Source organism: Echeneis naucrates, chromosome 6, assembly GCF_900963305.1.
Source record: "Echeneis naucrates chromosome 6, fEcheNa1.1, whole genome shotgun sequence".
Taxonomy (NCBI): Eukaryota; Metazoa; Chordata; class Actinopteri; order Carangiformes; family Echeneidae; genus Echeneis; species Echeneis naucrates.
Genome location: NC_042516.1, coordinates 14,489,158 through 14,506,134, shown reverse-complemented (window position 1 = coordinate 14,506,134; position 16,977 = coordinate 14,489,158). Strand labels below are relative to the sequence as shown.

General features: G+C 42.1%; 1 protein-coding gene across 4 annotated transcripts in view; it reads right to left on the bottom strand.

Annotated features, from left to right (window-relative positions):
- adam22 (ADAM metallopeptidase domain 22) overlaps positions 1-16,454 on the bottom strand; it is a 52,672-nt gene extending 36,218 nt beyond the window's left edge. For all 4 annotated transcript variants that reach the window (XM_029503549.1, XM_029503551.1, XM_029503550.1 and 1 more), the window contains exons 1-4: positions 16,219-16,454; positions 15,774-15,934; positions 12,349-12,425; positions 1,587-1,653 (exon numbers count right to left, since the gene is read on the bottom strand). In XM_029503549.1, the coding sequence (XP_029359409.1) occupies positions 1,587-1,653; positions 12,349-12,425; positions 15,774-15,934; positions 16,219-16,309 (396 nt within the window). In that variant the 5' untranslated portion in view covers positions 16,310-16,454. The remainder of the gene's footprint in view (positions 1-1,586; positions 1,654-12,348; positions 12,426-15,773; positions 15,935-16,218) is intronic.
- Between the last annotated feature and the right edge of the window lie 523 nt (positions 16,455-16,977).

Below are 16,977 nucleotides of genomic sequence, written 5' to 3'. Positions count from 1 at the left end.
CTGCGTGGATTATATCCACCATCTAGACACACTATAGAAGCAGTGAGAAGTCTGCAGTAGATCAGGATAGCAGCTGTGTTATGTCTGACACTTCAACCTCTCCAGTCAGCAGAGTTACAAATAGGGCCTTGTCTCGTATTAACCTCTCTGAATAGCGGCCATTAATAAAAGAGACCAAGCAGCTGTTATTCTTCCACTGTTTAAAAGGGTGTGACAGTGGAAGTAGCAGACTCTATATGTTCTTGATTTGCATCCACAGGGTGAATTAAGTGACAGTAAGACTGCTTTATAACCTCCACAGTTACAAATGACCATATCATACATTTTGTGGTGCAATTATAATTTAGATAATTCCCTGTAAAGAGGCTAATATCTAACTAATCTGCTGCTTATCCGACTAATTCCTGACAGTTGTAATATTCCTTCCACTTGTGTGATGTAACACGAGGCCACAGCGGGCGTCCTGTAACTGAAGTCCAGATTTTAGAGGATTATCACAGCAATATACGACTGATGTTAGTTGAAGGTCTAGGCTCCATCCACAGTTCCTCTTCCTGTAAAATTGAAAATGAATGAAGACTAGATGAGCTGTGATTTGTTTTTTTGTTTGCAAACTAACTCTCCGACTAAGCAATGAAAGGCACAGGAGGAGGAGAATCTACTGGGTCTACAGGAAATTGCAAAGGTACAACACAATGATGATTCAGCCTCTTTCCTATTTTTGGAGTCGGGTAAACACTCTGTTTTATATGCTACACTACTCCTATATCTCTGGCTTTGATAAACAGATTATATACCTGCCATACATATGTGATCTTTTCATAGCTGTTTTGTTGTTATTGACGTTTCTCGACTTCCCACATTACAGTTGAACCTTACAACCTTTTGATAAGAAGCTATAGTTGTCACATGTAGCTTTTTGCTGATCTTACTTGAGACAAAAGCATCAGACAGAATTAAAGCAGGTGATCTGTCACAAGACATTTTCTTAACCAATGCGAATAATGTTTTTTGCTGTTGATGCCATCTTTTTCATTTTTGTTTTTTATCCATTTAGCAATCCACAAACATGACACCGACTCTCAGTTTTTAGTTTCTGTGGTCAACATGTTAAAAAACAGTTGCCCATTTAAATATCCAGCAAATGCAGAGCAATATTAGCATTCGTTTGGAGTTATCTATCTTCACTAACTCTACGATGCTCCTTGGCCTCTGTACTGGAAAAGTAGTGTGCATTTGTTTTATCAGGTCTATTTCAATTGAAACATCAGCCAGCTGTGGCTGAAAAATGTGGAATGGAGGGGCAACAATCAAACCCATGAAATGCTCTGTAGACGGTGGGAGGCCAGTGATGATCCCCTGAGGATTCATCACGACCAATAACATTTCATATTACACAGAGATGTTTCACCAGTTCATTAAAAAAAAAAAAAAAAAAAAGATGACGGCTGCTTGCTTTTGAATGCCACATGCACTTCATACATTGAGTACACTGCATGAATTCTGAATAAAAAAAAGTATTGTAATTTTAATCTGATGTTGAAAGTGTGAATGAGCATGAGAAGAGATTGTTCAAAGGATCTTACATTGGTGACAACAGCCTTCCCTTTTTCTGACAAATGCCTCTCCACGTACCCCGAAGACAGCAGATCACTGGGAACAGAGACAGAAGGAGAAAGAGAATTAAAGTTAGAAAATGTGTGTCTCTCAGTTACACAAGTATGCTTGTATTTTAGAGCAAAATTGTATTTTGTCTTGACAGCACAGAGAGCCTCAGAGCATTGGCTCAGCTAATTATGACCAGCATATGGGGACAAGGCTATTTCCTGCACACAAACTCGTACAAACACAATTATAAAAATCCAGCCTTCTAGCAAATGTCTGGTGTGCGTGTGTGTGTGTGTGTATGCTAATCAGAGCAATGAAGGACAAGTGAAAGTCAGCAAGGGGTAAAAGAAGCAACATGGGCAGAACAGGAAGAGAAATAAGGAAATAAATTGAGATAGCAAGGAAGGGAAAGAGTGGCATAAATAAGAGACAATCGGTCTGCGTGTGCTTTCTCAGCAGTGCTGAGCCCAACAATCCCAATGGAGGTGCACACCATTGGCCCAATCTGAGACAGAGATGTATGAGCTATGATTCACACACAGACACACACACACACACACACACAGACACACACACAGACACACACACACACACACACACACACAGACACACACAGAGGATTTAAGATACAAAAAAAAGTTTTTTATATATACATATTTAACAATTATAAAATTTTATTAATAATATATTATTTGATGCTACAGATTGTACAGATTGCAATTTTTAGTAACACAAAATTACCCACAACACCCAAAAAAATCCAACAATGTGTTGTTTTTATACTTCAGATTTTTGTGCTGATTGAATTAAATAAATGATTTAATATTAATTTGGCATACAAGTTAGTAAGAATGCAAATGAGGGTCATTCATAAAATGCTACACCACAGATTGATTATTAAGTGTGTTTCAGCACTACTATTTCAAAAAGGAGTGACTGCAGTGTTGAAAGCAAAGAAAAAAAAAATCTGATACTGAAGGCCACAAGACATAATTTCGAAGTTACATGGTTACTTTCCTCATTGACTTACTAAGCTTTCTTTCAGGAAGCAAAAGTTGTTCAAACAAGATGTACCGTATATAAAATAAATGTAACCTCTAGCATCGATGTGCACACAAACACATACACAGGAGGATAGAGGCTGCTTTCTGAAATGACTAATGGGCAGTTCGCTGTGGCAATAAAAAAAGATGCAGAGAAGTAGAGAGAGAGCATGGTAAAATGGAAAAAGGGAGAGAATGGCTGTCAAGGGGGAAATAATGAGAAGAAGGGGGAGAGCGATGGAAGTTAAAGAGAGGCAGGATTAAGGTGAAAACACAAAACTCGGGACCCTAACAGACATCACATCATCCACTGCAATGGAGGCGTCTCCAGAAAACGCCTTGTGATATCCAAACAGGCAATCCCTGAATTGGCACACTTCACATCATCTAACCTCAGATAACACATCACCTCAGATTTACAACCACATTGTGCAAATAAAACACTCTGTGAGTCTCAAGACACAAGTAATATTTTACCAACATTTTGGATCAAAAGAGGGAGCATCAAAACTTCCCGTTCTTGTGATGAAGACGTTCATTGTGTGCATGATTCCCAGGGTCACAGGCATGCACGCTTAGCCTTTGTTCTGCTGGGATGTGTGTTTAAGATTCTGTGCTTGTGATCTCTATCCGGCCCCACGCTGAGCCCAGCCGGGGGGGAGCAAGCAAAGAGCATACTGAGGTAGCAAGGCAGAAACATGGGCTTCTAATGGAGGACGCTGATAACAGACTTCAGCTTTAATTGTTATGGGATTTAAATAATTTATTTGACAGACAAAGACGCAAACTCAGCCTCGACTCCAACCCCCACTCCCCACACATACACACGTAAAGAAACCTCCGCACCGGCACATATTGCACACTAGCTCTTCCTGTTAACATGCGTGGACATGTGTATAAATGTAAGCAATCCCTGTGTAGCTTCACTCTGATATGCAACCTCACAATAAAAGCATAAACATCCAGGTTTATGTTCTTTCCGATTCAGATGCAAATGATGATTGTATGCAGTTTGTCTCCATTTGAAAATATAACTGTTGCAACCTTTGACCTTAAATAATGATCAGTGTTGGGCAGCTCATGAAATGGAGGAAATACATTATAGTATTAATGCAACAGATTTGTGGCAGCTAAAGCAATCTATCCCATGTCAGACATATTTCTGTGGCATCTGGCACCTCTGCACAGACCAGATGTGCGAGTTAACACAGACCCAGCAACTGTCTTACTCATTGTCTGTCTCACATTCGCTTGGCTCATGGCGTTTTTAAAATACCCTGCTCATCCTACACTGCAGTGGACTGTCTGGGCCCCCCATCTGTTTTAGAGTTAGCATCCTGCTGTCAATCAACGCTGAAGGAGATTTCAGAGGTGGATATGCAGATGCTTCACTTACAGTTTGCAGCATTTCATAAGCAGACTTACAGTAGATTTGCCATTTTCATAGCAATCACGTCTCGGTTTCTCTAGATTTAAATGTCAGCCAACCCACACACAAACGTGCACAGAAGAAAACCAAAGAATACTGATGCTTTTGCTGGGAGAGTGTTCCACTGAAAGCTGTGTTCAAATTTTAAGTGGATCTTCAGGAGGTAAAAATGGACTGAACCAATGAGATCCAGTGAGTGCACTGAGTCCATCTGGCTGTCACACACATCAAACTTCATCCTTCGTTTAAAGCATTTTGTTGAGTTGCTCTGGGCAAAGACATCTGCTGTGACAACCCAGTTTGATTTCCTGAGGTGAATCATGCGCACACATAAACAAAGTTTCCGTGTGGTCTAAAATTCCTCTCACGATCTGTGTCGCCAAGCACTGCAATGAAAAAGAACACAAAAACACTAGATTGGCAGGATTAATGTGTGTGTGTGTGTGTGTGGATTGGCACAACCATTGGGGTAGCAGGCTTTTCATTGCTTTCACACTTTTCAAATACTCCCCTTAATACACTCAATGCCCCAAAACACAGACACAAAAGCAGGAGCTCATAAACACAAAGCCTCAGAATAACTGAGATGCATCCATACATTTGTGCACATCTGCATTTGCGCACAAACACCGCAGTAATCAAATGGACTTCCCTGCTATATATGGATTTGCCATTTAACCCTGTAATAAAAGGCCACTGCAACACAACAGCCTGAACATGTGCTGTGTCAGGTGCCTGCGATGAGAAAGGGGGGGGGTTGCTGAGCAAAGGGAAGCACCAACGAGAGGAGCGAGGATATGTGCACCAGAGGAAGCATGGCAGTGGGGGTGGGGGTGAGAGGGGCAAGATGGAAAGGTGCATTTGATAAATAAAATGTGAAAAGGGTTGAAGGAGAGGCGAGGGGAGGGGTTGAGGAGGTTTCTCTTGGGGAAAGGCGGCAGCTGCTCTCACCTGCCCACCACCCCCTTCTCTAGCCTCACCCTCCCTCCCACTGAGGCCTCATTAAAGGTCTCCAGGCTATAATTCATTCACTCTCCAATCACTTATCAGGCATGCAATTCCACCAGCATGCTCACTGGGGTCCCTGCTCCAACTACACAGGGAATACTGATGCTCATAAACAAGAAATTCTGATGCTAATAAAAGAAAACAAAAAGCTGATTGTTCTCTCTGCAGTCTTGTGTCCATCATACAGGCAGCTGTAAAGCACGCAGCTTACAGCTCAAACACAGCTGACTCTTGAATTAAGCAGTGGAATTGGATGTTGTTGGCCCTAAGGAGAACGTGCAGATCTGTATCTGTGACAACCTGTGACTGTTAGTCAACTCCACGCCATGAGAACAGGGTTAGTAGAGACGGACTTCACGTACACTTGATGCCAGGCACACATCTGCTTGTTGTCCAGCTGAAAACATTATTCTAATATATATATGCTCACTTTTACCTCTGTGCGTGAATTTAATCCGCCCTACTCCACCGATTCCTTCTGAGTTGTGCAGTGTAAAATTGTGTTAAATTGTTAATCTCTTGTCAATTGTCATACTTTCAACTGATTATTATTTAGCATGATAGAGGAACAGGAGTAATCTATTGGAGACAATAGTCTTGACAGAGGCATTAATATCTGTTCCTGCTGAGAGAACAACAGTCTTCTTGTTCCAGTCTTCATCAAGAGCCGACTCTTGGATCTCTTTTTGTCTCCACTAATCCCTCATATTGAGCAAGAAGGCTCAGAATGAGAAGAGCGAAGAGAGTGAGGAGGGGTTAAATAATAGAGGGGGAACATGGGCAGAAACAGAAACAATGTATGTGTGCATTATCATAGTGTTTTTCCAACTGAACCAAAATTGTGACGTAATATTACTAATTTCATCAAATACCACAGGAAAATGGCTAAAATGAGTAAAGCAGCGGCAAAAAGTCTAGGAACTCCAGAGGAACGACAGTGAAAGTTATCGTTTTAAAAATCACATATAGCTGAGGTCACAGCAGAGCCATCGTTTCAACCCGACACTGTTCACAAAAACGCTCCAGAACCTCAGTGTGTGGGTGACATCTTTACTGACACATTTATAACCCGTTACTGTTATCATCAGTTCTGTTTGTGCCTCCAAATTAACTCCACTCACCTCCATAAAATGAATCCCCTTCCTTGACACACAACAAACACACTTTGACACCCAGAGCATCCACTCACTGTCTTCGATACAAGCAGCTCAACTGTATATAGAGAGATTTGTCTGTGACTCTGAGCCACTTAGCAAAAACTGTTAATAAAATACACTTGGTCAGCGCTGTTGATGCTCACAGACACGTGTACACACAAACGCACAAATGTAATTTCTAATGTGATTGCATCAGAGGAGGGGAGAGGAGAGGCATTTTCTTTTTTTTTTTTTGGATTACTCTGTTCACACACAAACCTCCTTCAAGATGCACACACACTCCACTCTATCTCTCCTTTTCCTCAAGGGTGAACAAAGGACATCTTTCTCTCCTTCTGTCCTCCTCATCCTCAGCTATTTTTCTACCCTTCTTTCCCTCCCTCTTTCTCTCACAGACATCCACACACTCTTCTCTCTGTGTTTTACTCATTAAGTCCACAGTAAATCAGATCACACCTCTGTGCAATAGATTGCAGAGCTGGGAACAGAGGAGGAGAGACAGATAGGAGGTGGAAAAGACCAGAAGACTGGAGTTGGGCTGTAGCACTGTCAGGATGCAAGCTGTGAAGACATGGGTGGATGATAAATTACCTTGGAATGGGATGTGTGCGCGCTAAATCAAATAAATGTGGATCTGTGATGCTGAATGTACATGCAAGAATCACTCTCACACACACACACACACACACACACACACACACACAAACACACACACACACACACTCGCACACACACACAAGCAATGCATCACCAGCTTTCATGGTTCAGGGCAGCCAGAAACGTACACACATTTCAGGCATCAAATGTTGCACTGTCCACTCAAAGTCAGATAAAGTCATGAAGCCATGAAAATGCACATCAGCTAACATTTTGATGCACTTATTTGTTTTTCAAGTGAAATCCTTCTGGAGTGTAGCAGTCTGTAGGAAGAAGAAGCCGGTATGGTGTTTGCATTACTGTGACTCCCCATGCATAAGATGTTTTGTTAGTCTAGCTTTCAAGAAGTCCCATTTATCTTTTCAATAAGGAATTGCTTTATGACTGGTATTTAGAGCAGTTCTACTGTTGGAATGTCTCCCAGCTGTGCACATAAAAACATAAGCAGAGAAATAATCGTTAACATATTTTATTACTTCCAAACAACACGTAAAGTTAAAGTGATCAGCTGTTTGAATTTATTTCCTTTTGGATTTAATTTAGCTTGTATTTCTATATTTAATCAAAACTGTAATAATTTGCAAAAGATCTGGTTTTTATCTCTGGTTTTGTTGTATTGAACAGAACAGAATACAAACTATTTTGCTATTAGTTATACTATAGACTAAGCATATAGGCTGTTAATGTAAGGAAATATGTATTTTTACCTCAAGTACGACTATGTCCCATTATAGATGCTATGGGGTTGTTTGTGAAATGAAAATGTAGAACTGACTAACTGACAAAAGCATTGTTGCTCAAGTGTAAAACTGTGTCAACAAAGAAAAGGAGGAAGGAGCGCCAAGCACATATCTAATAACACAGAATTTTTAAAAAGTGTTCAGAAAGGTGGGCTGACAGATTCAAAACAAAAATAACTTTGTTTTTCTGAGAAACATACACACTACCAGTGTGTCATTGGGAGTACCCTTATTAGGGCAATTTTACTGGTCTAATGAAGATACAAAGATTTGAAGCAAAATGCTGTAAATTAGTGGAAACTCAAATTCCTAAATATAAACCTAAGAAACAGAGAGTAACCCAGCTTTCTTTGTCTGTTCTTTACACATCCCTCTTATATATTGATCCTCCTACTTTCTATCTGAGCTTCATTTATTTTCATCCTTTCTTGTTATCTCTAATTAAGACAACACTTCACTTGCTTCTTCTGCAGCTGGGGCCTGACGAGATCACAAACAAAGACTCAGCAGCAGCATCTTTTTGAGGTTCACATAATATTGATGATTGCAATAGTACAAACATATCTCTCTCTCCCTCTCTCTCTCTCTCCCTCTCTCCCCCCCTCTCTCTCCCCCCCTCTCTCTCTCTCTCCCCCCTCTCTCTCTCTCTCCCCCCTCTCTCCCTCTCTCCCCCCCTCTCTCTCTCTCTCCCCCTCTCTCCCCCTCCTCCCCCCCCTCTCTCTCCCCCTCTCTCTCTCCCCCTCTCTCTCTCTCCCTCAGACACACACACACACGGTTCCCTATTCCCTTGACCACAGACACAATAACACGCATGTACACACACTTCAAACTACCGGAACATGGGATGTTTCTTCCTAAAATAGGAAGGTGGAGGGACCAATGGTAATCAATAGCCCAGCCCCCCTTTCCACCAACACTCTAGTCCCACTCGGACACACATCCTCCCCTTGCAGAGACGAACGCATTAAGCCTTACAAGAAATTAGTCCCCCACGTATTAATTTGAAAAATTTGTCTATGCGCAGGAAATGTTCAGGAAGCGCAGACGCTATCTGACACAACACACGGCAGCAGGAATCATACATTTAATGTCAGTCTGTCAACATGAGACATGGGGAGAGAAGCAGCTCAGTTATTTCATAACATTAGAGAGGTTATGAAACACTCTGGTCTCAGCTGGATCAGCCCACCTGTTCTTTCTGTCTACACTCATACATTGTCATACATGCATAACCTACATACTGTATGAATACAAAACCTGGACATGTCCACTCAACTCACTTTCACTGTGCACACTAGCGCACAGCCAAGCGGCCAACTCACAGCTATTCATCATATCTTTGCAGCATCTACCAAGATTCATTGCATTTAAATGCTTAATAGATTTGTCTCTAATATGGTGTTCAAAATATGATAAATATAGAAGCTGAGGATCCAATGTTGTGCAAATATTCTCCATAAGAGATACAATATACAGCTATTGTGCTATTAGTCATATATAACTGCTGAATGAGCAAAAAAAAAAAATCTACAGATATAATATGGAGCAGGTGGCAGCTCTTTTGTACCACAGCACTCACATGTGAGCGGATGCACAACTGTGTGTTTTTGTATTTTTTTGAGGAGAGGCGATTGTATGTAAAACTGGGCAGGTTCACCAAGTGAATGTGTCCGTTTGACCTTACTATGGACAACCCACGAAAACCGTGCGCTCGCACATACACACACATACTCGTACATGTGCACACTCCCCTTTAATCTTACAGCACCATCTATTATTCAGTGAAAGCAGGTGGGAGGGGTGGGGTAAAGAGGTAGTAGGGGCAGGACTGAATGGGGAGTGGGTGTGGAGAGAGGGGGCATTTAAGAGTGGAGAAGTGTGCTCATAGGAGTGTGTGTGTGTGTGTGTGTGTGTGTGAGAGAGAGAGCGAGACAGAGTGAGTGTGTATGGGTGTTGGGATTGTGGATGACATTTAAAAAAAAAAAACAAAAAAAAACAGGCAACCCCCAACCTGGTGCACATTTGCAGCTCCTGTCCCCTGAATGGTAAATTCTACACAGCCGCTGAGCCGCTGAGATGGAGTGGTAAGAGGAAGACAAAGACAGTGGGGTGGGGGTTCAAAGACCCCATGACCCACCAACCCCCCCCCCCCCAACCTTCTTCCTACAGACTGCCACGCTCTGGATGGGTGGCTTTACAGCACGTTACTGAAAAATAAACTGACAACTACAGCTTACACATGAACATACTCAATTATTCCCACCATTCAGGTCACATTCATTTATACCAGTGTTTTATCTAAACAAAATGGGCAAGTTCTGTTACAGAATGTTAACCTCTCAGATGCACATCCTGTGCAGCACATGCAGGGATAGTCCCTCTTCCTGACGCTGAACAGGATACTCACACATGAATAGATGGTTTAAAGGTAGAAAAACTCTACAAGGAGGTCATATTTTCCATTGCCATATTTTCTGTAGCATCAAAGTATGGAAGCGTTTGGTAATTGACATGAAATGCAAAGTAAAGCTGAAGCTAATATCAACTGGTTCACTGGTTTTACATTTATTTGGTCATAGAGCATTGGACAGTAAAACATTTTTTTTTTTTACATTTAATGATTGTACAATTCCTCCTAAGATGACCACATAGGTTTATGATTACATTTCATGGCAACACATCTGCTAACTGCATTTCACTCTGTAGAAAATTCAGGATCACTAGGATTAGTAGTCTTCCATTGAGTAAAATGGCCGTCTCAAAATTTCATGGCACCTTTTCAAAGGTTGTTGAGATAAATTTAGCCAAGTGGACCAAAATGGTGGAGCAATCATCAGACCAGCATTGCATTCACAAGGTAGATGACTTAAGAATAAAACCACTTAGACACCTGTCACTCCTGATTAAAGCCAAATCTTTTGACTTGGGGCAAGGATTTCGAGAGATGATTCAAAGATAGCAATAACTATAATGATCTGTGCTATAGCAGTAGACACATGGCTGAATAACACACCTCATTTTCTCATTTGCTTGTGGCGACAATTAAGCACACAAAATTGCACAGCAGTAGCGTTGCTCATTGATCAAAATGAGAGAACTAGGTTTTGTTTCTGGGAACAAAAAACAATGTTGGTCTATTCAGCTAAAATACCTCCCACTCCTGCACCCTCGCACACATCAGCTGGCAGTATTCTGTCTGGCATGAAAACTGCATGTAAACAGAAATGGAGTGGCTTTCAAGTGGGGATCAGTTCATAGAGGATTGTGGTAGAGGACAGTGAGGAGGACAGAGGGCAGAGGAGGGCAACAAAAGGATTGTGCTCATTCAGACATTTAGCGAAACTGGAGCTCTTCCCCCATGAGGGATGCAAAACTGGGGTTGGAGCAAAGGCAGTAACGCAGCTTCATTCAAAGTCGCAATGTGTATAATATTAATGAGTTAAATATGAGAAATTCTTAATTTATCAATGAATTGGTGAACCATTTTGTCTGTTAAATACTCGGGGCATCCTGGTACACCAAAGCTCAACTGTACTGATCTGTCTTTCATTCTTTTGCAGAGCCACACATGTAAAATTGTTGCCAGGAGGTGTCTGGCTAGATGCCGATTTGCTCTCTGCTAAGCAACACTAAAAAAAAAAAAAAAAAAAAAAAAAAAAAACACTGAAAACTGGTTTCAGCGCCTCCATTCTACTCATATTCTGATGGCCTTGTCAGTGACACTCAGTGAAGAAATCCTAGAAAAGGGCATACTAAGCACACTATGTCACACAGATGAATAATGACTGTGCATTAAATCAAGTGCTGATGGTAGTGTATAGGCATGTGTGACATGTGCTGTATGTATGAATTTGTCTACGCAGGCGTTTATATCCATGACTGAAGTGTGTTTTGCGGTAAACTGAAGGCTAAATCTGAAAATTCCTGTTGTAACATTTCACTCAGTAGGGAAACGACTCCCAATGCATCAGACAGCATGACTGTATGCGTGTGCCAAGTTCATAAGCTTGCTGCCTTTTGAGCAAAATAAGACACGCATGCCACAGTTTTAAAAGGTGGTAGAGGAAAGGAGAGCAAGGAGAGTGTGGTGCTCACTTTCCATCAGCAATGCTGTGATCAATATCAATGTCTGACAGAGTAAAGGGCTCCAGTCTTTACCATAAATCACCTCCTATTATTATGAAGCTTCATTATTTATGTACTATGAGTGCATTCCAAAAACAGCTAATAAACATCACCAGAGCTGGAAAATATGAATCCTGTCTTGAGGTCACACAATAACTACCTTGAGTAAAAAGCACCAGTTTAATGTTTAATTTCTGCCTGAGGCTTCACACTTGAATTTCTATGCAAGTGGAGTTCTGACCATGACAATAAAAGCAAAGTTAAATGTAATTTCATGACCATTTCATGGAATAAATGAAGCCATCCCCCTTCACATGAGCGGTACAGTTGTCAGTCATTGCGTATTAAGAAAGCGCAGGAAGTAAAATAAAAGTTATGAAAACAGCAGCTGGGAAAGCATCCACCTAAGGCTATAGATAGTTTGTTTGGAAGTCAGACCGATAGCTTCACAGGCGGGCAGACCGCTAATAACTGAGGCAGAAAGACATCTGGACAGAGTGATAACCACATAGACATGCAGGCAGTTTGCCAAAGTGATAACCAGACAACCAGCTCGACAAATGTAACAACGCAATACTCACTGATTCAGTTCCACATCCAGGATGAAATCCTTGCCAAAAGCATTCACTTGAAAGCTTGCTTGAGCCACATGGTTCACCTAAAAAAAAAAAAAAAAAAAAAAGGTAGAAATGGCATGTTTTTTACTGTTATAAAGACATCCATTATCATAACCACAGTTCAGCTCATTATCATAGGCACGGATCAATTCTCATACACAATGATCGATGACTGCTTTGTCTTTTTCAGGAATCAGTGATGAAGCCTTCCAGCCCCGTCTTCTTCTGTTTCAGTAATACTTGAGCTACAAACCAGGAGTGTGGCTCACTGACACCCACTTCCAAAACATAAATACATACAGGGAAGTAAAAAAAAATGTGATACACACCCACAGCAACACCTGGCAACATAGTATATTATTTCATATTGTTGAAGATTTCCACTTACCAGACTGATTTCACAAATTAAAGGATTTGATTTCCGACACACATATTCCCTCTATTAATTATTTGAGTTACCATATTTCTGTCTTGCAGCAATCACATCTGTGGTCATATCTGGTGACGCTCAGACTTTCTTTTGCATTGTGTTTGATTGATTCAGCTTGAGGAGGGTCTGAGTCATTCTCAGCGTCGGACACATATGGTACAGACTTTATTACACCCCCTTGGGTCAATCAGAGCTCCGCACAACCATTCCTGTGCAGGTCCAGCGGACTCCCAGAGCCGTGCTAAAACATAGATCACCCTCCCCCCGCGGGCCTCAGCCCACGGGCTATCTTCATTACTGACTAGGCGCTGCATGACAGCAAGCGGAGGAGGGGCACATGTGTTCATGTGGTTTGTTTCCGTTTGAGGGGGTGCTCCTGTGTTCACACAAGGACAAACTTAGCCCACAAGGTCCCCAGTGACCACAGACTATTGTTATTCAGAGTGTCTGTGCGTGGTCACTGCATATATGACCAGTTAAGAGGGTGTGTCAGTGTGTGTGTGTGTGTGAGAGCACAAAAGACAATACCTTTCCATGGCACACTTGCAATGAAATCTAATCTAGTCGACTGGCTCCATGATGGGAAGGAGGTCCTGGATATCGTGTTCAATGAGAGCATATTTCATCTTGACTGACCATCACTCTTCTTTACCGTTTTCTGAGCAATAGCTAGCTTTCCTTCCCACTCATGGCTGTTGAAAAATGACTGTGTGACTCAGCGCTATATGCTACAAATAGGCAGGCGTGCAGGCAAAAACATGCAAACCACCACACATATTGCTCAGACTGAGTCCACCTGAAGTGTTTGTTTTTCTACCAAAACAACAGGAGCTCTCTCTGCTGAACTCCCTGTTGCTCATTCAGTGGTGTTTGTGTCTGAGACTGAAAATAGGCTGTTCAACAGAAGCCTATAAATAACTTCCCGAGTGTCACACATTTTCAGAACTATTTGACGGATTTGTTTTTAGGGCATTGATCTAAAAACAGCTAATAACTGATCAAACTCTGCGCAAGTGACATCACATGTGTTAACTCTCCGGTGAATAAGAGACTATGCCATCGCTTGTCTCCTCCTCTTCTACCCTGAATCTATCCTTCACTTGTAATAAATATTTTATACCTTAAATTCAACTTAGAGACTGTTGAGGAGTGGCTATGCATGAGATATTTTCATAACAATGAGTCAAACATAAAGAACCTTGAATACTTCCTGGGCCTTAAATTCAGGAGTTAAATGCTCCAGAGAAGGGAATGAGTTGTGATATAAGGTATTAGGGATAATACAATAACATTGTGTGATCAAATTGTCTTCCAATATTTGTAGAAAGTAGAAATGTTAACCTTTTTTTGTCGCTGCCTTGAAGTCCTACCAAAGAAAGCCTGTGTTATGTGACAATCCTATCATGAGATTAGTATCAGCTTCAAAAGTAAAATATTAAAATGATGTCTGATGGCAGATGGCTCCTGTTCGTTTGTTTACCCGTCGGGCTGCAGCTCTGTCTGAGGTGTGAGAGAGACAAAGGGTTAACACCTTCCTGCCTGCTGCCATCTGTAGCCCTCTCCACTCTCCAAACTCTGAATAGACTAGCCTGCACAGGCCTAAGCTGCACAAATTAAAAACGGATGAAAGGTTTGCACAATGCTAATTGACTCATCCCTTGAAATGAACCCAGAAGAAATGCTGCTTCACTGAACTGAGTCAGTGAACACAGTTATTATTATGATGACAACTGTTATTGAACCGTATCAGTTATTACAGACAAGGCTAAATGTTTCTGAGAGGTTTCCTTTTCAAATAAGACTGCTGTGCCCATGGGATTTAAACAACAACCAGCAGCTGTCACAAGAAGACAAATACATACAAATACATGTCTGAACATAATGCTTTATAAAGTTAACCCCATTTACTGGGCGCTTTGCCAACTAGCCACAAGTAGTGGCTACAATACAAAAGGGTCAGGGTGTCAGGGGTTCAATAACTGTAAATGGATGCACGTATAATCTTACTTCAGTTTAGGAACATGGGGATCCGTCGCTCCTCCTACACATTTCAACATTCAACTAGAGTCTGAAAGATAATAGATTTCCGAAGCAAATACAATACTAATTATATTGTCAGTCTTCTAGCCCTCAAATGTATCAACTACGTTTTTTTTCCTTTTTTAAGATGCGCACATAACAAAAGAAGATATTTCTGTTGAGGATCCCTCAGACTTTGTTATTAAAAGATTCTAGCCTCATATACTAAAGTCGGATATTTAGCAAATGAAAAATAAACTTGTCAATGCCCTCTGGTGGGCAATCTCATAGAAAAAATAGCAACATAATTTCCTAATAACCTAGAAGGATAATTAAAGTTTAGTTTCTTTTTGAAACATATCACACATCCTACATGCTAACGCCAGTATATCTGTGGTCAGTTAAAATCTGCTTATAATGATGGCCACACAGATTTATCAGTTAGCCTTTAGTCCAAATAATTATTGAATAAAGTGAATTCTACTTAATAGGACACGAGATTTCAGCTAATTGGTGACAAAGCTTCTGAGGGTGCAGCACCAGCTGGACAGAAAAGATGCCAGTTTTCACTAAAATACTAACAATCCTAGTCGACCAGACGACCACAGCTGATGAACTTAAATGTGCAGTGTGGACAGAGCGGAGCAGAGCAGAAGAGGTCCTGGATGTTTGGGCAGACTGGTCTGCTTTTTGGTTACAAAGACGGTGACCCATATAACACCCGCACACAGTCAGACGGTCTGGTCTGGTCCTGCTTAAATGTTTCAGGCCATTTCTGCTGCTGGCAATGGCTTCATTATTTATCCTCCAAACGATGACTGTGGCAAATAACGAGACGAATCGGCGCAAACATAAACAGGAGCTGTGTCTCCTGAAGGCAGCGCACAGCCCCATGCAGACGGTCTGTGCTCCATCCTCCCACTGACAAGAGCGTGTGTACCTGTGCGGATCCGGGGCTGGCTTTAACCCTGGTGCTGAGCTCATCCTGGGAGATCTGGCTGTGGTTGTGGCTGCTGAAGAGCAGGCGGACAGGCACCGTGTCCTCCTTCCTCACAAACCTGCCTGCATCACGAAGAGCCTTCAAGCTCGACGAGGCGTCTCCTGCACACACAGAGCAAAGCACCGATCTCACTCCCCTCCTGTCCGTCCGTCACAAATCAGCCACGTTCATTATAAACAACTGGCAGCTGAAATGAACATTTAGTCCCGTTTCCTTTTCCATGAGCCAAGTATGTGCTGCGTGTATTTCTAATGTGGACCATGAAGTGGCCGAAGCTGTGACTGCAATAATAACAATAACAATAATAATAATAATCAAAAACATATTAATGTCGATTTAAGCCTTCGTATGTGCATTTGTGTCTGTCTAAATTAGTCTCAGTTACCATCAGGGCTGCTCTGGTGACCGACGTGTATCAGTCCACAGACGCACAAAAGGGAAATCCACCATCGCGGGCTCATCTTCAGCATCATCATCCCTTCCTCTGTCTCTCTCCCTGGAAATGATAAAACAATGCGGTAATCCAGGAGCAGGATGTCGGACTCCTGCCTTCGCTAGGAGAGTTTGGAGCCGGGGCTGGTCTTCTGGTTAACACAGTCCCTTTGGTGGGGGGCCATCGGGGTACCTACGAGTCTGGGTGCCGAACTCGTCTGAGCGCACCGAGACCCGAGGATCGGCAGCAGGGAGGGGGCGGGGGAGATAAGGGGGGCGGGGGGGGGACTGGGGACACCTCCTTAAAACACATCAATGTCCGGCGGCTCACTGCAGAAACGCTGAGCGCATCGATATGAGCTCAGGGAGGATGCGGGCCCGATCTTCCTCCGGCGGAATGGACCGGGATGGTTCATCCTCCGAGTCCGTCCATGTTAAATCACCGCAGGAGCGCCATTCCTGACGGATCAGCCCAGATCTGATCCACAGGACTCAGTCCATCATCTGGCTGCAGACAAGTTAAAAAACGGGGAAGAGGATGTGGACCGGCTCTGTGACGCCTTTTCTTTTTCCTGATGATTCCTTTAATGAAATATGTGGAATTATTTTTCGAACAGAGCTGTAACATGTAATGTGCTTTTCATGCCCTGATTGTTTCCTTTTTGCCCAAATAAATAAGGATATGAGACATCTAGAAGGAGTCTTCTTTCAC